General features: G+C 46.0%; 1 protein-coding gene across 4 annotated transcripts in view; it reads left to right on the forward strand.

Annotated features, from left to right (window-relative positions):
* The window catches only part of sema3fb (sema domain, immunoglobulin domain (Ig), short basic domain, secreted, (semaphorin) 3Fb), a 49023-nt gene that overhangs the window by 12524 nt on the left and 15724 nt on the right, over positions 1-20775 (forward strand). For 2 of the 4 annotated variants that reach the window (XM_047025034.1, XM_047025035.1), the window contains exons 3-6: positions 17657-17817; positions 18203-18265; positions 18823-18942; positions 20440-20529. In XM_047025034.1, coding sequence (XP_046880990.1) covers positions 17657-17817; positions 18203-18265; positions 18823-18942; positions 20440-20529 — 434 coding nt within the window. The remainder of the gene's footprint in view (positions 1-17656; positions 17818-18202; positions 18266-18822; positions 18943-20439; positions 20530-20775) is intronic. The other 2 variants (XM_047025037.1, XM_047025036.1) reach the window with 1 other exon arrangement.

The raw sequence follows: 20775 nt of genomic DNA on the forward strand, positions 1-20775 counted from the left end.
TTAGCTGTAGTCTGTATGGAAAGAGCTGGTTTTGCTGAATTGGCAGAATTTTCCAGTTGTATTACTAGTTTTAACATGAGTAAAAAACCTTTTCCAAAACGAAGTGGAGGATTTCTTTACAAACTGAATTTGTGCATCAACTCATATTCATTGTCTGTACTTCGGTGGGAGGGTACGTTCATGGAAGAAAGACTTAGGCCTGTCTCTGTCCTCCCCCAGGCAGCAACAGCAGCAGCAGTGACCTTGAAGACACCTGTTGGCTGGCCTAGGTGTGACACGCTCTCTATATACACTCAAGCAGGCTCCCGCTGCTATAGTAATCAGCAGCACACAGGGATGTTGTTGCTATGAAGAGAGGGTGTGTGGATGTCATGCTCACCTGCTACGCTAACGCACCATGTCAGTCCCTCTTCCTTCCAGGCAGCCCTCTCCATACAGTCTCCCTCCCTCTCTGCTAGCCTTTACCATACCACTGGCAGGGAGGAAAAGGTCTGCTTCAGTGTTAAAACTGGAAAAATGAACTGGCCTATGAGAATAGAAGGCTGGCATGAATCGTGTTTTCCAATACAACTCCAAGTGACTAATGTGGTTGCATTTGCTATGATTTGTGTGGCCTCTTTGAGGAAGCGTCTTCTGGTAGAAGCTCAATCTAAACTTGGGCTTTACTCTAATAGTTTTAGGCATATACAGAATTAGTATGTTGTAATGCTCAAATATTTTTTACAATGGGCAATGATGTTGATTTGACCAGAGGACGAAAATATTTTGACTTGGTGCATTGTCGTGGTGCAACTAAAATTCTTTATTTTCTTTTTTCATTTTTCTCATCTCCCAATGTTGTTTCAACCCCTTAAGTGTTTTAAAGAATATAAGAAGACTAAGTGTTGAATTCCATGTTGAGTCTTTTCACGTTTAAGGTTTTGTCTCTAAACTCCTGCAGTCCCTCTTAGCAACACGGTTGTGTTACTTGCCAGTGGAGGCCACCTGAGATGGACAGCTTTCCTTTCATCAGATAGTCTGAGGGGAAGCGTAGCTACACCTGTGAAAAGAGCTGTGGTGACCTCAAACAATCCTCCAGCACACTTGATCCGTTTCCTGTCGTTGGGTTTCATTTCGTAGTTGACTTAACTTTCCTGTTTCTCACTAAGACAGTAATTGCCAACACGTTGTGATGGATGCTTTCCTATATGGTATTATTAAGAGCTTGTTGATGCCCTGAAGGCATGACTGGCCCCTTTGCTCCTTTGTCCTTGGAGGCTGGCATTCCTCTGAAGATCCACCTGAGCAATCCCATCTGATTGAATACGTAAGTTTGCCCATAATCTCTTTAACAAAATGCTGTGACACTCCTCCCACAGGTTCTTAACATGCTATTCCCTTTATATACCAGTCATTTCTGTAATGGGACTAACAGTGGGGGAGTAAATCTAAATCCAATGAATGGAAGTGCAAGGTTCCCAGTTTGGTAAAGGAACTTGAGACTTAACTACTTATTTCCCACTTCATCCCTCATAAGCTTGTTAGGAAATAGGAACAGTAAGTAGGTTGATTGTGGCATTCATCATCTGTAGAAATGTGGCCATGTCTATTTCAGGAAATGTATCAATGTCAACACAATCTGGGAGTAGAGTGGATGGACAATCCAGACCTTTCTAGGTATTTCTAAGTTATAACAACTTCTCCATTGAAAAAAAGACAATTCTGTTCAAGTTACATTAATAAAAACCCCACTTATGGAAAGTGCATGAAGGCTGCCAGGTTTATTGTATTCATAAAAGCTTACCCACATTTCTGGGACCATGTCGGGTTGCTGCATAATTCAACCCTCAAAATGCTTGTAGAACATGCTAGCTGTTGATGTACTGCTGTTAAAATCACATCATTGCCGAACCCAAATATTTTCCCTTCGGTGCATAGTACTCTTACTGGACTGGGTTCAAGACATATATCGGCAACAAATATTCAGCATTTTCTCAGAGCATTTTGGGAGAGTGAAACTTGCCTGGGGAGGCAGATTACGCTCTCTCCTCTCACAAAGACTCTCCAAAGGAACTCCGTTTTGACTTGTCTTGCTTAATTGCTGTGGCAATTAAAATGTTTTTTAGAAACATCTTGAGGTTGGGATTGCAGAAGGGTATTCATTTACAGCTGCGAGAGAGAGAGAGAGAAACTGGCAAGAAATGACAATCTGCCAACTGTGGGCTTTTCAGTGGTCTCCACCCAGATCGGATTTATATATCACTTTATGTTTATAAGATTTCAGTGAGGGATGGCTTGTTTTGCATCACATGAATGTGGAGGGTAAGGGTGAAGGGAGGGTCATATTTGTCCTTTTCAGCCAAAACACTCTTTAGAAATTCGTCTTACCTTATTCTTTGAATTAATGCTTGATTTTTCAGTCATTAACATCCTAAATGTACAGTAGAGCAATCTGATACATGACTCTGGAGCTCTGCGAATGATGTGACCCATTACCAAAGCTGCTCTCATCTGTATTTCCCTTCCTAGTTGAGGCCAAGGATAACATGCTGTATTAATTGCTTACACACTGGGGTTGGGTTCTGTTCTGTTTGGCACAGTGTGAGGAATCCATTAATCTCACCATTCAAACAAGGGGAAATCTCTCCATCCTGTGTTTCATGCCCAGTTGATAGTTAATTGCAGAGGGCCACAAAAGAGTGTGAGAACGAAGGAGTTCCCTCTGTTGTGGAGCGTGCTGGGTCTTTTGATAAGGGCCACGCAGGGAAGGATCTCTCAGCTCCAAAGGGCAGCATTAGGGGGCATCAATGCATGACCGTTCCTCAGAGGAGGAGGAGCCGCATAGATAACCCCAATTATCGCCACACCAAAAGAGGTTGTAGCTGGCTCTCAGTGGAGCCTGTTCCTTTGCCATTCTTTATTCCACACATCTTTATCTTTTTTGTCTCGTGTTTCCCCATTCATACACCAGCAAACCCTCTCGCGTAAACCAGCTGTGCAGGCTCTCATCTGTGTCTTTGAGTGACAAAAGCAGCCCTTTTATTGAGATAGTCTTTGCTTTCGGTTCTTCCTTTGGATTCCTGTCTTGTCCTCTAGGACTGGTTCCACACATCTGATCCAGCCCGCTGTTAATTACCCACAGTCAAAACTAACATCTTCTAAAATGGACCACAACGTTGTGACATATGACAGGTTGGGTGACCTTACCTGAAAATTGAAAATGTTGATCCAGAGCAGAGACTAAGTAGCTCTCCCAATCCAAGAGGCAGTATTCACTGCTACTCTGTCTTCCCAGAGCTTCCAGTCTGCATGTGAGCCTTTGAGTGCATACATGTCTCCCCAGGTCTACAGGGGTAACACGCAGGGATGATAATGCACTGGGATGGAGTGTTCCAGGTGGGGGATGAAGATGGATGGCTGAGGTGTGGGTGAGATATGGACAGCTCCTCTGTTATAAGAGCTTTGTGTCTCCAAACACTCTGCGGCCTCTAGCTCAGCCCTGCTCTCGGGACTTGTGAGATTAATGTCAGGGCTGCTGGCCGACAGCAGAGCACAGAGTTGGATTCTATTAGCAGACTGTGTCTCTCCCAACTGGGAGAGCATCCGGGCATTTAGAGAGACCAACGTGAGACCCAGAGTGAAACCTAGAGGAAGGAAACAAGGAAGAATCCTACATTGTGTACTTTTTCTTCAGGTCCTCACTAAAGACCAAGGAAAGTGTATCACCTCACTTCACATCGACCAATACATGAAAGAATCGAACATTCATAAATCCATAGTGAAATATGTCCATTAGACCTGTCTCCTGTGTTTTCTTGGTGTTTGGCCAAATTAAAGGAAGTCAGCCTGAGCTCACTACCACTTACTCCTTTCACAACTACCCTGTCCCCTCCCACACATGCTGTGTTATGTTGTCATGCCACCCCCAAGTTATTTATGAATGTAGTTTTGCAATGCTGTTATAGGCATGCTGATGGTAGTCCCTTTGAGAGTTTGGGGTCAAAGCAAGGCTATCAGATGGTGTGGAAATACGGATGTCAAAGTATGTAGAGCTGTAAATTGTTTTTTGAGATGATAAAGTCTAAGTCTAAGAGATCCTTTTCCACTGAAAGAAAATGGATTGATGAAGGAAGAAAGAACCCTCTGTAATCAGTGGGGAACATTCCCCAAGACGGATGAGTTTCTCTTCTGCACCCAGTCTACGTAAATGCTACACTTCTGGAAAGAAGACATCGCTGAACTCTAAGTGCACTTGGCCTTATGGAGAGATTGCACTTCGTGACCGATCCTGAGGTTGTCCCATTAGCTTAAATAAGCTGGGTAGGGATTGAGAAGCTCAGATCAATGAGTCATAATGTCTCTAGCAGCAGCCTGAGCCAGAGGGGGATGTAGACAGATGCTTATGGCCTGGCTTAGCTGCCACCACAGGCCCACAGCCCTTCAGCCAATTCTGGCCAAACTGAGGTCAGAGATCTGTGGTCCAACAACACAGCAGGATTTCTCTAGGATTTACCAAAGTCCATGTCAAATATACTCTTCAGGAATTATGGGAAAGGGTATCATGTTTGCACCTGAAACTCTCCAGGTTGGAGCATCAGAGCTGTGGAACTTAGGCTAAATTGATTTGATTGGAATTTATGGATCAGGGGTTTTGTGTGGAATGTTCTGCTTCCAAGCAAAACTTTCTGCTGGGTACAGGTTTGGGTCCCCAGGGAAACGGGCTTAGCTTCTTAGCAAAAAAAAAAAAAAAAGCCTAACACAGAGGACTCTGGTCTCTTGCTGGTTGTTGTTACAGGGATGATGTAGCAAAGGACACTAAGCTGTTTCGGCAGGGTCTACCGTGTGAAGCCAGTGATAATGAGGGAGTGTGTTTGTTTTATGACCAGAGAGCACTTGTTTTCTCAGATATTAAGAAGCTTTTCTATCCTGTCCTATAGCGGTCATGAACTTTACATTAGAGTGTCACAACATCTAGTGTGGCAGCAATCCCATAAGAGATTAAATCTGTACTTGTTCACATCAAGCTATTCCACTGATTATGACAGTAGCCTATATCTGACCCCATATATTTTAATAGATGTTTGTGATAAATGAAATGCCTGATTAACTGACTTTATATAAATGAACTGGGAATGCCTTACTTTAGTTGTTTCTTGGTAACACACAACTTGTTCTCATTAATTATTTTGCTCCATATTGGCTCAAACACACGCTCCCTTCACACTCTCTGTTCTCACACTCTCTGCCAGCTCAAAATGGCTTCATTTCCCTCAAGGCTCAAAGTTCTCTTATTAGGCTCTCCTATGTTGGTCTAACTGGGGTTCGGCTGATGTTGATCAGTGCTGAAAGAGAATCCCTTAAGTGAAAGTATAAAAAGGTCTGGCATCAATGACTGACAGTTAGTTTTCCTTCACCGGAGTCATATTAAAAAGTGTACCCTCCTCAGGCTGGAGGGAAATCATGTGATGAGTGAAAAGCTAGAAGTGGTTGGTCTCTTCAGACTGTCCAGTACCAGTGGGAGCTAGAAAAGTGGGGTATGCTCTCAATCAATGAAAGGGCAATCTGCTCCCCACAAATATGGTATAGTTCTGCTGCCATGCAGTTCAGCAGTGTGATGATTAACTGTGTAAATGTTAGTTTCAGTTGCTTGATCAGTGTAAGGTATATACTGTATGTTCTTTTTATATACTGATTCTATACTTATGGTTCTATGCTTATAGAACCAGTTAGGGCATTTTGTAAGCAGCTTGTAGTATGTTTATCACATAAACCTGATATCTCAACTATTGAGTATGTTTTGCCATTGCACTCTATGTTGTAGTATAAGGAAATTAATATGGGCCCTCGACAAGACAATCTGCTGTCTTGCCACACACTAATAACCTCCGTTTTTAAAATAATATCCCTGTCACTCCTACATCTGGTGAGGGACTTGGCGGAGCTTGTTTGGTTCAGCTCAGTTCTAGTCTCACTGTAGGCTGGGGTGTGGGGTCTTTTATCCAGAAAGCACATTTCCTAGGTCAGAGGCTGGACTGGGATCAGGTGTGTGGTGAGGCGAGAGGAGGCCGTGATTGGGTGTTTGAGGCAAGGGAACAGGGATGCTGTGGCTGCGTCTCTCTCTCAGGACCTGAGGTGCTGGTCGACTCTGCCAAAGCAAACACCTCTGTCGCAGGGGAATGTTGCTGATGGCTGATACGCATGTTCACACGCTTCTTACTTTCTCTCGCTCTTTAGTCTGCTCTGGGTTTGGGTCACGCCTTCTATTTCCAACCATTTCTTTCCTACTTGTATGTGACTGTCTATGTTGTCACTGATAATTATCCATTCTGGCATTTTTTATAGTATGTGTCAAACCGGCTTAGCTCCATGAGGTGCAAATAGGCATGCGATCATGCTTGTGTGTGTGTGTGTGTATGTGTTTGTGTGTACTTCAAGAGAGTTGAAACTACAGAAGGCATGCCATCAGCCTGAATCCTTCTCCATCCTGTCGTTATCGGCCTGTGGTTATCAGCCTGTTCGCTGCAGGGAGATTACCAGTGACTAACAGGGATGGCTAAATCGGCTTGGCAAACTCACTGACCCCATCCCATCCGCCTTATCCTGTATCTCCTTAACACCACCTCTTATGGGCAGAAAGCACAGTAATAGGAAGTAAGTGAGTGGGAAATAGTGAGAGAAAGTTCCAGATAGGGAGTGTGAGAGTAAAGCAGAAAAAGCAGGAAAGGGAGAGCAACAGTCACACAGACAGTCTTACGGTACACTACTGCCCAGTGCGTTAAGGTAGACAGGGAAAAGATAAAAAGTTGCGGACAGTGTGACTCTCTCACCAGATGGACTGGTGTTATCTTTTGGAAGCCTATTATATCGTTCTGGCTCTAGAAGAGGATAAGAGGCCAGAGCCATAAAGGGCCCTTTAAAACTGGCAGAGTTTAAGGACATGAGACTTTAGTCAAAAACCATGGAGTTATAAGCTCAGTGACTTCTGGTGTCATGTCACTGACTGTGTGATGGGGTCCCCCCGCCTCCGACCTCCCTCCCGATCCCCGAGCCCATGGGAGCGTGTGGAGGGGATGTAGTATGTGGAGGCCCAGAGAGGCGGATGAAAACACCAGGGTGTTTTTAAAAGGACTAATCACCTCATTTCAGATGACTGCCTTCTCCAAATAGAAAGAAAATGATGAGGCAGAAGGCTTGACGCTGTTGGCATAAGTACTCAGAAAGGACCTTTGACTGTTAATCCTGTTTCCTGTCCTTCCGGCCTGGGAATCAGAGGCACCTGGAGACTTAGCTGTTACCCCCACTGCCCAACTGCCAATGGTGGGATTGACTCGCTGGGCCGCTCACTGTCACTCCCCAGATAGCTGGACCCCCATGTCAGGGAGGAGGGGGCGGGCGCTGGGTGTACTCTGATAGAGCTGATAAAGCACCAAGTGTATCCGGCCTCCTTCCTTCACCCCTAAAAACAGAAACACTTGAACACAAAGGGTCCAAGACCTCTGCTGGCTGTCCGGACCTCCCACGGGCCAGGAAGACAAGCTGAGGTGGCACTCTGGCCACAGCCCCCCCCCCCCCCCCCTTCCTTGAGAGAAGCAGCAGCGAGGGGACTGTGTAGGAGGGTGAGCAGGAACACAGCCACAATGGTCCCTGTCACATGCTGTCGGATGTCCCTGCCATTCCTGGGAAGAGAAGGGACAATTGCCCTCCCACTCTGAGACCCCACACTGGTTCACAAATCAGCCAGCTACATGCATGTCTCAGGGACATCTGTGGGGTCACACGGGCCAGCAGGTGACTATTCTCTGTCTCATGGGTTGAGCATCTTCTGCAGGCATGTACTATCATCCAATAGAGCTGGGAACACAATCCCTTCTTGTTGCCTCAATAACTCTCACACTCAGTCTTAGGTCTGTCACTGTGGTTTTCATATACATTCACAGTGTTTTCAGACTTAGTAAAGGCGATCTCATCTAGTGTCAAGGATCCCATGGTTGTCATGTATACAGTCTGAGTTTCTAGTACACTGGGCAGTCCTGCAAGTTATGATCTATAGCATATACATAGCTTCCTGATGCAGGAAGAGCAATCAAAAGCCTTAATGGTCCATTACATCTATTGAAGTTAAGCTTTGTGTAAACTATGGGAGTTTTTGATTTGGCAGCTCTGCTTCATATCAGATGCCATGGATAATTCCAGAAATATAGTCTAAGGATAACCATGTAATAGTATTCATATACTGTCCATGTCCAGGGTCCATTAGGAATAAGAAAATCCCTCTATTTTATAGAAGGGATTTTCGATGAGATAATGCTGTGAAAATGTGCACAATCTAGAGAGATTTTTTAAATGTCTTGTTCACTGCCAATTTTTGAGATTAGATATTAATCAAATTAATTGAAGTACTGCATGTAATCATGCCTTGTTTGCGAGGTCAAATTTTCTTTCTCTTTCGGATGTAAATACAGAGTTTTAGAATGGGCCTTTAGGATCCAATCCATTATGTGCTACTAGAGTGTTCTGGAGCCCAGGACTCATAGACAGTAGACCCCAAAACACCTGGTGCAAGCCACATATGGTTACTGTGTCCAGACTGCAGGGAATCTGGTTGGCTACTGAGACAAACCGGGATGAGAAATTGTCATTAATAATTTCTCTCAGGGCTGTTTTTACTATTTCAAAAATGTTTATCATTAATCACAATACTTTAGTTTGTTTTTGCTAGCAACATGGGACATTCAGCTTTCACTTCTACCACATACTGATTATGTAGCCATGTTTACCCTCTGTGGTACCCACTCCAAATGTCAGATGGATGTATCAAGGAAACCAAAGGAATGCACAGTCATATATCTAGACATATATGTATGTGATTCATGGGTTCACAGGGCATAGTAATTCACCACCATGATTCACATGATCCTCCTCTAAGAGGGGCCTGTTGGCTGGGGAGTGTTTGAGAGTGCTTGCTAGGTCACAACCCTGGGCTCAGTGAAAGATAACTGACCCTGTTTTCATCCTGCCTGTTTGTCTGCCTGCAGGCTGGTGAACGCAGCCTTATTCCAATTCTGAACAGGCTGTCAGTATTGCCACTTCACTTTAGGCAATCCCTGTTTTCCGATTCCGCTCAGGCCTTTGGGAGATAACCCTGACCCTGAGTTAATCCCAGATTAAACTGGAGCAGAAAGCCACTTCTGCTGTTGCATGACCTTTCAACCCTCCTCTCTGAGCTGAGCCTGGAGCATTGTCAGCCTGGCTGACCAGCATTCACAGCACCACCAGCCATAACCAAAACACATCAGGGACACACAAGACAGGGAACAACAAGCCGAAGAGCTCCCCTCCCCACCCCCACCCCCCACCCCAAAGTATGGACACATGCATCATCTACTACTGGAGTAGGTATGGGTCTCCAGTGACACCAGGGAGGCTTCCTCCCAGAATGCTCTTGATTTACAGCAGACGGAGGTGCGTACACACACTCTGGGGTCGCTGTTAGGCACGGGGCAAGGAGGTACGGGAGGAGAGGAAGGCTGAGGTCTGTCACCGTAGAGACGGGGAGGTTCATAAAACACACGGTTGCTGACACGGAGCTGTGTTTGTGCAGATGTGTGTGATTAGATCAGGCCTCCCCTGAGAGGATCCCCTTCCCATACTTCTCCTTGTCTCTCTGCTCAGAGCCTCTTTCTCTGGCGTTTCTCCCGCCGTGTGTACAGCTCTGGTGGAGCAGAGGACTTAGGCCTCGCGAACGCAATTTCCTGCGTGTTTTTTTCTATGCTCAATGGTATTGTTTTGTTACATCTCGGGATACTTGTTACTTTTTGTAACATTGCAAAAGGGTTCTCTGCTTCACGCCGTGCGTGATTCTGCTCGTTAGGAGATCGATCATCTCCTTTCCATGGCACTGCTAACCTGCTGCTGAACTGTGGCAAATCTGTCCACGGCTGCTACAATCATTTAGATTGGAAAGATGGAGACACGTACGACATGGCCTGCCCACACGCTATCTCCCCCCGTGGCAGTCTGCCTTCTCCCCAGCCTGTTCACATCCCCCGTCTTGTTGTCCTCTCGCTGGCTCCCCCCCACCCCCCCGTGTCCATCAGAGTGCTGGGCTTGGCAGGCGGCATGAGAGGGCTTAGGTGATGGGAGCCAGAGGGCCGGTGATAAGGACATCTCTCCGCATGAGAGCCCATCGGAGCTGACAGTGAATACAAATTGGTTCCATTAGTGGTGGGGGATTGTTGGGGCGAGAGGGGGGGGGGGGCAGACATCATTGGGCCCTAATTATAGAGTGCACAAGCCCTGGGGTCAGAGAGGTGATGGTAATGAGGTGGCAATGCTGGTAAACAGAGAAGTGTCACAAACTGCAGGATGCGGACATCATGGCACAACCTAATGATGTTCTCTTGGCAGCTTCTGGACATGCACCGTGGTTAGACTCGCCATGTGTCACCTTGTGTCACACCTGCTGTATTCTATCATTAGGAGTCACAATGCGGAGCCACAATGCAATACAAATGTCAAACAAGTCGAGAGTGTGTGGAAAGGGAAGGTTCACTTTTAAGAACTTGTGGGGGGCCCTTTTGCACTTGTGTTTCTTACATTGGAGAATTGTATACACAGGATGAAGAGGTTAAGAAGGTAAGTATACATATATTCAGTGTTATTGCAGGTGTGGGAGATGAAAGTTAACAGTATGAAATGCAAGTCGGTGAAGATTAGTCAGCAAACATGGATGTTTCCATGCATTATTTAGTCCCAATATTGATAAAACATGCAGTTGAGATATCTCTCAAGTACGCATTACATGTATAATGTTTGCGGGCATGTGTGACCATGCAAGAAAGAGATAGTCACCAAGAGACCCCGCCTTTCTCAGGTAGTCTCTGGGGCGTCACCTGGAAGTATCATATCAGCCACATCCGATCTTTCCAACAGAGAAGCCTTGCTCTTGTATCTTTCTGTGTGATTCATGTGTCCTATCTGATGTGACGCGGAGATTCCCGCCCTATTCATTATGCTCCAGCGCTCTGATGGTGCCGAGTGACTAAGCTGCAGTAAGACAGCTGCTGGGTTTTCATGCTGTTATCACTCCATTTCATTTAGCGGCACAGCTAACCACACTCAGCCCCTTGCAATCACACAGGCATTCTTTTACTATTGTGTCACCTCTCCTTGGCCTTTGAAGCATGCGGCCAACACAAACCCAAATAACTCATGTTAATGTTTGACACGGACATAACTTGTTGAAAGAAGCTGTTCAATTCAAACCAAAGGAGGGCCATGTGGGCTGTGTGAGCCTGTGATTAGACGAGGCCGCCGTGTCTCATGTGCAGACCTGGGGACTGAGGAGATGACAAGGGGAGGGAGATGACCAGTCATCCTGCCACAGTGATACACATCTAGAGCATCCAACAGCTAGCTGGGCTAGCTTTAATCACGGGAGCTCCAGGCCACTTAGGTGGGGAAGAGCCTCCACGGGCTCACCTGTCAGATGGCCCCGGGGCAGTTCCACCATCACAGACTGCTATCTCCCTCCGTCAGATCTTTATCTCCCAGCTACAGGAAGTCACCATGGGAAAGTTGTGTTAGATTGTCAGAGTAGAGCACAACAACCGGGGGGAGATATGCAGGCATCTGGAGACGTGCCATCTCTCTGCAGAGCTCCACTCACCGTAGAGCTGGTCCGGGGTGACGGGGACTAAGCAGGTCATCCGTTTAAATCGTACTCTAATAAACCTCTCAACTGTGACATTGAGAAGTTTAAGTGGCTGTCCTAGTTTATGCCCATGGGTCTTTGTTTTTCTGCTTTGTCTGTACGCTTGGTGGTGAGGTACAAATGAATTGGCAGCCAACATCTAAATACCACACTTCATTTAAACAGTTTAACACAAGCTTTCACTTGATGCCACCTTTGCTGGAAATACTTCTCACACACGATTTATGTTACTACAGTATTTAGATCTATTTATCACTGTGTGATACAATCATACCAAAACATTACTTTAGTTTGTCATATTTATCTGCACTACAGACATGTTGGCAATGTGAGTTTAAAGAAAAACATGTTCAGTTGCATGAAGCCTACTACGTCCTGTATTTATGTATTTAGTGAACATTTGGACAGAGTAGAAAGATGAAAAGAACACAGGTTAGTGCTGATCTCCAGATAATGGAAGTCTGGAAGTCCATGACAGGTCCATCAGTCCTGGCACATTATTCTTAAGAATGCAACCATCGACCCAGAGAACTGTGTTTTTTTAAGCAAAGACAGGAGAAAAACTATAAGAATTCCCACAAGGTATAGTACCTACAAATGCCACACATGGCATCGCTGCCTGCTTGACTCAAGTACTGCACTTCAACAGGACAGAAGTGATAGAGTAGCAACTAACAGCCCAAATCACTGATGTTATGGTATCATATAAATTAATGATGTACCATATTCTGTCAATGCTGTTTAAATGGCCAAGAACCAGGGGTGATCTAACTGGAGGTTCTTGTCTTTAGACAGATTTCAAAATATTAGGTCAGGTTGGCTGACAAGCGCTCCCTTTCATGTTTGTGAGCAGGCTTGCCTCCCGCACCCTCTTAAACACCTTAATTATCACTCCTGTCACAGGACTGTGTGAACTCACACACCTTTCTGTAAGGGGTTGGTAACCGCCTCAGGTCACAGCTTAGGTAGTGCAGTCTCTTTGTCATTACCTTCATGCTAATAGAATGTTTGTCTCTGCAGTTTATGACATGTCACCCAACATTTTTGTGTGTGACGACATTCCAACCCTATTGTTAGTCAGTCCATAAATATCTCATAGGCATGGTTGGACACCCGCACTGTTTTGTCTATTATTGCCTTGAAATTCCTTAATGCAGCCCTGTGGAAAGCCTGTCATCTGCCAGTCAATTTGAAGCCATTTCAGAAAAGAAATCCATGGTGTAAAGCTTATGTGGGGGCCATATTTCTCTGACATCAGTATGAAACTGCCATATCCACTCAGCCCCATGCCCATCGTCCCCCATACCCCCCTCCACCCTGCCCTCGGTGGGGACACAGGCAGGTTTCAAGCAGAAACATGCTTCAGTCTGTTTTTGGCAGGACTCACACTTTAGAAGCTTAATTTGAAACCAGAGAAATATGTAGCATGGTGGAACACCCACATCAGGCTCATGTAGCTAATGCAATCTGCTCTGTAGGGTGCCAGCAGTTCTGTGTGTTATGTTTAAACATACAAGTCCAAAGTTTTCCATGATTCCATCAGCTGCCTTACAGTATGCCACTTGTAGATTTGCCAGGAAAGTGTTGTGTAGTCTTCAGGTTAGCTCTGTGCTCTGACGCTGGTGAATGTAATAATCTGTCCTTAATGAAAGAAAGGTCTCACAAATCTTCTATGCTGCAGAACAGGATTCAATAAAAGTTTGATATGATGCATATATTCCAGACTATATTTCTTATGATATGACAATTAGGTTCAGGTGACACTTAACCTGAAAGGGGTGTTTATAAGTGTTCATGAAGCCTTACTAAACCTTCATATCACCTTCATGAATGTTGCTGATATTATTGTATAAAATATATCTAATTTGTATTTGGTTTCATGTGTTTCATGTGCACCAAATGTCTTTTAACCAGCTTGCTATGATGCATTTGGTGTTTTCTATAAGTTGAGAATTGCTCACCCTCTTGAGAGGATCTGTGTGGAGCCACAGCCTTAGGAAATATCTAGAATATAGTGCATGTCACTGAACTGGCCCCAATATTGCATTGATGTTGGGTGGAGATATGTTGTAACATGCGTCTGCAGCCCTGAGATATCCTCGTCAGCAGCCAACTATTCTCCCGGGAGAAGGAGTAGGACTGGGCCTGTTTGCCTGTGGAGCTTTGGAGATCCGACTTGGGTTTCTGGCTGCCTCCAGTTTCCAGTTGACACATTGCTCTGTGGGCTCAGGTCCTGTGCTGCTAACTGTCAACCAGCAGGGCCTGGAAGTGACACTGAACTGAAGGAGAGGAAATTATGAACTATCACTCTATAAATCTTGGCTGACGGTGAGCCTCTGTCTGGTTTGAGGCCCAGGTGATACCATTAGGATATGGTGGGTCTGAGCCACATGTCACATGGCTCTCAGTCTGACCCACCAGCACAGGCCTGTGTGATGGCAGGATAAGGTGTTTAGTTGTAGGAACTGCCACTGGCCTGTGTCAGCCAGCAGAGAGGAGAGGATTGTCCGTGCCTAGCAGACTGGAGAGAGTGGACAGGAACACCACTCACCCTCGAGTTTAAGCTACTGTGGGATCACCTTCCTCTCTGTACACATTACTACTAGTGTGTGTGTCGAGTGTGTGTTTGAGTGTGTGTGTCTTTCTGGGTCTGTCTGTTTGCCTTCTATAAGGCAATAGTCTATACAGTATCTGTCACCTGTCTGTCTCTCCCTCCGTCCGTCTGTCTTGGCATTTGTCTCTGTCGACATGGTCGAGTGAGAGGGACTTACAAGTAGCAAGAGAAATAGTGAGCCTGTATCAGGTTCCTTCACCAGCGATGCAGTCTCACTTTCACCACTAATAGAGCCATTCCCATTCCAGTAGGAGAATGAGTCCCCTCCCCACACAAAGCCCCCCTCTGTGTTCCTACAGACCCCCCAGAGTGAGCTTAAACCCAACACGCAGTAATGGACTACTTTAAGAGTTTATCTGGCTCTAATAGCCATGCCAGTATGCAGCTCTGGATCCCCAAACCTCTAAGCTAGGTCTCTGTACTGGAAATGCCGTCATGCCCTAATGCAGCTGGCAAACAGCACTCTGAGGAGTTCAGCCTGGGGGCCCCTTCCTGCACTGTGGAGCCCCTGAGTTCTCGTTCACGCTCCCTGCCTCCCTCCACCATCAGCCAAAACACCAAGCACCTGTGCTTCAGACAGCCTCCAACAAGACCTCCTTGAATAAGATGGTAGCAAATTGAAACTAGCTAGGTCACCAAAAGCCTTCTCTCTTTCATTCGTTGAAAAGCAGCCTGGAGCAGTCCCAGTCTAATACACCATCCATCTTGATCACACACACAGCAAGTCTTCCTCGCCTCTGTCGTTTGTGTTCCTTTCCTAGTGGGTTGTGTCTGGGTCTTTGAGCCAGCCCTCTGCAGGCCTTCTGGACTTATTTCCACAGGTGGCCTGACCTTTTGAGCAGGCCAACACAGCCCGGCCTGCTGCCACCATGAGCCTTGGATCAACATCTCATACAAGCACACTCCCACATACCTTGGTGTGAGGAGAGAGAGCTTAGCCGGAGACAGAGAAGAGAGAGAAAGAGAGAGAGACAGAGAGAGAAGGTTGAGAGGGAGAGAGAGGAAGAGTAGAAAGAAGAGGAGAAGAGAGACAGAGAGAGAAAGAGAGAGAGAGGGAATAAAGAGAGAGAGGGAAAGGAGGTTGAAAGGGAGAGAAAGGGTAGAGAAAAGAGGAGGAGAGAGACAGAGAGAAAGAGGAAGAGAGAAAAAGAGAGTGGACAGGCAAGGGGGCAATTGCAATGTCTGGCACGTCTGCATGGTTTCAGTTCCAGATTTCCTTTTTTTCATGTGTATTTACCACCAACAAGACACCAGGAAGTTATATTGCTTTGTTAAAACAAGCCCTTTGTGGCATTATGTGCAATGAACTGAAGGTAAAATCCTCAGGACAATGCTGCCATATAGGTAGTAAATATGGTGTTTCAGCCTTTTTGTGTGGAAGTGTTATTGGAGCTCACAGTTGAGAGGACAGTTCAGCCTCTCTGGTCTCTGCTTTTACCAGCAAACATTTTCTACATACAGTAAACTGATGAACACACTATAACCTTTCTTTTGTTTATTGCTGTTTTTAATTCTTCGATTTGTAATCTGAGATTTGGTGAAAGAAAATACAATGCATATTAATGAGATTTGAAATGCTTTATTGGTCATGTTTTTTGGTAAATACATGATCTGCCCATAATGCGTCTGGATTATGGATTACATATGTTTTGGAAGCTGGATAAAGAGAGCTCTATAGGGTCTATTGTTGCAATGCAGTGTTCTCATTCCCTCCTTAGCTAACAGATGGTCACATCCAGCTACTCTCTGAAAACAAACAGGCTGAGGAGTTGCTGACAAGCTGCTTCAGAAAGGGCTTGAACTGGCCCCTGGAATGTGTGTGAGTGTGCGTGAGTGTGTGTGTGCGTGTGTTCATGCACATGTTCTCTATCTTGCCCTTCCAACCAGTAGCCCACTACTTCAGTGATATGCACACGCCTGGGACAGAGAGTATGGGGACTCATCATTCAACCCAAGTCTCAAACACAAATAATCCCAGGACTTGACCACATGTCGCAGCTCTTAGGCACCAGGACCCAGCAGCTGTCAGTCATCTAGATGACCTATAAACACACCCCGGCAGACACACTTATTGAATCAAACTGCACAAATATAGGATATCTAATGCTATTAATCATTGGTTATTGACGTAACACAGCGTTATATTTAGAGCCAGTATGGAAGACAAGGGATATCAGATTCCATGGGGAGTACTTACAGAATGGTGTGCCAATGCAGTTTATTTTAAGGCTTGATGGGGTCATGTTGATGGGGCTGGATGGCTATTCAGACTAGTTCTGACAGTTACAGATGGACACACTGAAATTTATTTTTCTGTGTTCAAGCAGAGAAGTCTGAACGTAAACTGGGAGACGCCCGCTGTGGGTTCACCAAGGCAAGTCTGATTACTCAGTTGTGGTACCGATTTGGAAACAGGTCGCGTGTAATATATTAGTAAACTGTTAAACATGTTCTGCAGTGTTGAAAGTACTCTTAAACGTTGATGTGTTGGGTTTGACTTTGAAGCTCTAATTCCCCCATATGTATTCATCTGGAGCTCCCCCATGTGACTTATCAGCTTGTGCCGCAATCAAACAGTCAGAAGTAACATAAAAGATGGGATGGACTAATGAAAATGTCATTTTTCTGAGGTGTTAAAATAATTCTGTGGTTAGGTCAAATAAAAGTCAACGTCTACAGGGATTTGTACAGAATGAAACCTCATTGTTTGTCCCACTCCATGTGTGTGACAATCCCTAAAGCCCTGCCTTGTACTGGAGGTTGTGGGGAGGTGTTTGTCGATGGTGGAGGGCCCTCGCAGTTTAGACATGCTGGCCTCTCAGGCAACATGGCTGATTCTGTACATGTTCACTGAACCTAGGAGACACATATCAAACAAACACTCTACCTTCACAGAGAAAGAGCATGGATCATGTTACTCGTGGCAGGAGGAACATCTGTCAACTCTGTCTTAATGCACACAAAGACACAGTGTCAAGAGCTTCGGACGTTCTAGAGAATGTCATCGTGGCTGTCCCTGGTGCTGTTTGACAGAGATATGGAGGACAGACGACGAGAGACTTTCTCAAAGGGGCCCTCTCATAAGCAGTGGTGAAGACATCATCACAGTGAGATTCTTAGTAGCACTTGTGGTGGATCTGCTGTATAAGGTTTCAGCAGTGTTGGTGAAAAACCATCAGATATCTCTGCAGGGGTATGAAAGAGGGGTGTGTGGAATGCGTGGGGAACGTGTGTGTGTGTGTGTGTGTGTGTGTGTGTGTGCATGTGTGTGTGTGTGTGTGTGTGTGAGGCGCCGTGAAGGTCTGCGGCAGCTGTCCCTGACGGATGCATGGCTCTTCTGTTTTCTGCAGAGCTGAGGTCCACCGGCACCGCCCATCACTTCTCCTACCTCCTCAACACGTCGGATTACCGGATCCTGCGTATGGACGAGGACCACGACCGCATGTACGTGGGCAGCAAGGACTACATCCTGTCTCTGGACCTGCACGACATCAACAAGGAGCCTCTCATAGTGAGCCCCTCACCTCCTCTCACCTCCCCTGTCCTCTCTGGTGATCTGCAGTGTAATCCAGGGTTGAGACCTGGAGCCTTTACTGACCCTCTGCTTCTAGAACAGGCCCCCGGGGTCACATGCCCCATCCTGTTGGCCTCTCTTGGTCATGCCCATTAGCCAACCTTCAGCTTGATTTGGATCTATGCATTTATGGAGAGAGGGGCAATTAAACGACCGTGAAAATAAATGCTGGATATGACAAATCCTGTGGGGCTAATAGTACCCTGGTTGGATATCCCAAAGGCAGGTTTAGCCCAGAAATCCATAAACACCAGTGATGTAGAACCACTTGTGGGATGGGTGGGACTAGTGCTATAAAATGATGTCTCTTTTTCCCTCTCAGCTCCACTGGCCAGTGTCCCAACAGAGGAAGACAGAGTGTATTCTGAGTGGCAAGGATACCAATGTAAGTGTGACTGTTGTCTCCCTACACACAAACACATCAGGATTTCTGTTTCTGGTCAAGTGTTTTATTTTACCCATCACCCCAACAGAAACGTGACTTTGCAAACAAGCAATGCATTTGTTCTATGCACTTGTCAACATCCTATATTTCAAAGTTTAAGATGACAGTTTTAATGAATGTGGACTCAAGGCACCTATGAGAGGCACCCACGTGTGGGACATAGATTTGGCTCAGTAAAAGGCTGGTTTCCCTCTGTCTGGCCAGAGAGGATGCCCGGCTCAGTCAGCCCAGCAGGCCAGGCAGACTCGCCCTCCCCTGTTTGCCAGCATAGGATGGGGAATAACAGGAGCACTGTTGGATATAGTCATATATCTAACAATATTAAAGATATGGAATGTGGATCTTGCAGAATTGCCATCGATTTAATCATATTCACTGGTCAATAAAAACCCTAATGCAGCATAAAAGTCCTGTTCTAGTTTCTTGTTTCTTTCTGCTGATGTTTTGAAAGTAATAGCTCTTGAATATGGTGCTGTATTTACCTTCTGTGTCTCCAGGGGGAGTGTGGGAACTTCATCCGTCTGATTGAGCCTTGGAACAGGACCCACCTATACGTGTGTGGAACTGGGGCCTACAATCCAATCTGCACCTATGTCAACCGTGGACGCAAACCTCAGGTTGGTGCCACACCTTTCTGAACTGTCTGGGGGTTTGTGTGTGAAGGAGGGTATGGTGTGTGGTGAGGGAGGTTGACAATTTTGACCATACCACCATACTGCTTCTCAACCAGTTCATTTAATACTATCACTCTTTCTCTCTACCTTTCGTTTCGCAATGTTCCCACCTGCATTCAACCTCCCTCTTCTTACATTGTATCTCAGCTTCCAGCCCAGCTTGTGGAACCAAGCACTACAGCTGTTGTCCCTAGTGCACACTTACTGGGGCTGTTACAGTCCAGTCTGTTTAGTTTCACCATTTAATTGGAGCTCTTGAGTTTCCTCAGCTGAGCCAAGGATCACCAACTCACCACACTCCCCTTTTTTAGGACCCTCCGCCAACACCACCAGCACCTCACATTTAAATACAACACTTGTTCTCCAATGGTCACCTTGGGATTTCTGAAATGGGATGGCAAAAAGTACATTTCCCTATTGGCTCGTCCCTGCACAAAACCTCCTCATAAACCCTTGCTAGTTCACATGACTCCATGTAGCGGTTACTGCCATCCATCCATCCATCCATCTACAATCTCTATTAACTGATCTATCCATCAGATCCATCCAGCTATCCACTCATAACTTCAGGCTCCCTGTGTGGCTCTAGAAGTACACTATGCCTCTCCTATGTGAGAAGTTTGGTAATTGGCCATAAGGGCTCCCATTAAAGGGTGTCAGTGGAGTGGGGTTATTGTACTGCATTAATGACATGCCTCCCCCCATATGACAACTCTGAAAGATATCCTGAGACCCCCCCCCCCTTCCTTCCCCAACACACACACACATCTTCTGTCCTCTGGGATGGACTGGCTGGAATGAAGTACCGCAGAGATGTGAAACCACACGCCTCAATACTATAAATGTTGATTTTCTTTACAGGAAACCAGAAAAGGGCACTTCATTTCATGTGGATGTTTACTCAGCAGTACACACACACACACAACGTTTGGGGACACTGAAAACACCCAAACCTTCTCTTTATGGAATGCAGGATTTCTCTCAATTTGGCTGTTCTTTAAGTGATTGATTTATTTATGTGAACATATATTCAATGACTTATTGCAGCCTTGGTCTCTAAAAGCCAAATTATAGTTTTTGGCAGCTGCTCAGAAGTGAATATGTATACCATATTGTGAGAGACTTTATTGACTCAACCACAGGATAGAGAACTAATATTGCTGCTTTTCCAACATCTGGTTCAATAGTGCTACACAGACGGACCCTGCACGGGGTAGCCTTTCTACTACAACTGTCTTCCATACCCCCAAAATACAGTGTTCTTTGAAGCAGTATTATTGTCAAATCAGCCCTAGACCAACTCACTAAGTTGGCTTGGAGTTATTTGCAGCCCCACAGTCTATCTACCTGGCCACCTGTTCTGCAAGGGCGTAGACCAACCATCATCAGACTTGCATCGGGTGCATAACATCCAGAATATGTCACTGTCTCCTGTTCTAGGCTGCCCTGCACCTGCAGATGCCCCAGAGCGGAGGGAGGGCTAGCCGCGCGGCAGAAGCCCACGCTGTGTCCGAGACATTGGGACTGAAGGTGGGACGTGGCTTTGGGTCAGGCGCCCTTCCTCAGGCTGGGTGGGCCTGTCTGTCTGTCTGCCTGCCCCTCTTAAGCCCTGGGGAGTCAGGATGCTGACCCCTAGGGGCCACTACCATGCAGCATGTGTCCGTCTCTCTGTGTCCCACTGTCCAGGGCTGTGCATGTCTCTAACCCGCGTCTGTGCTCATCCTTGGTGTCTTAGCACGTCTGTCATCATAACCAGAGAGCTCTCGTTGGGACGGT

Source organism: Hypomesus transpacificus, chromosome 9 (genome assembly GCF_021917145.1).
Source record: "Hypomesus transpacificus isolate Combined female chromosome 9, fHypTra1, whole genome shotgun sequence".
NCBI lineage: Eukaryota > Metazoa > Chordata > Actinopteri > Osmeriformes > Osmeridae > Hypomesus > Hypomesus transpacificus.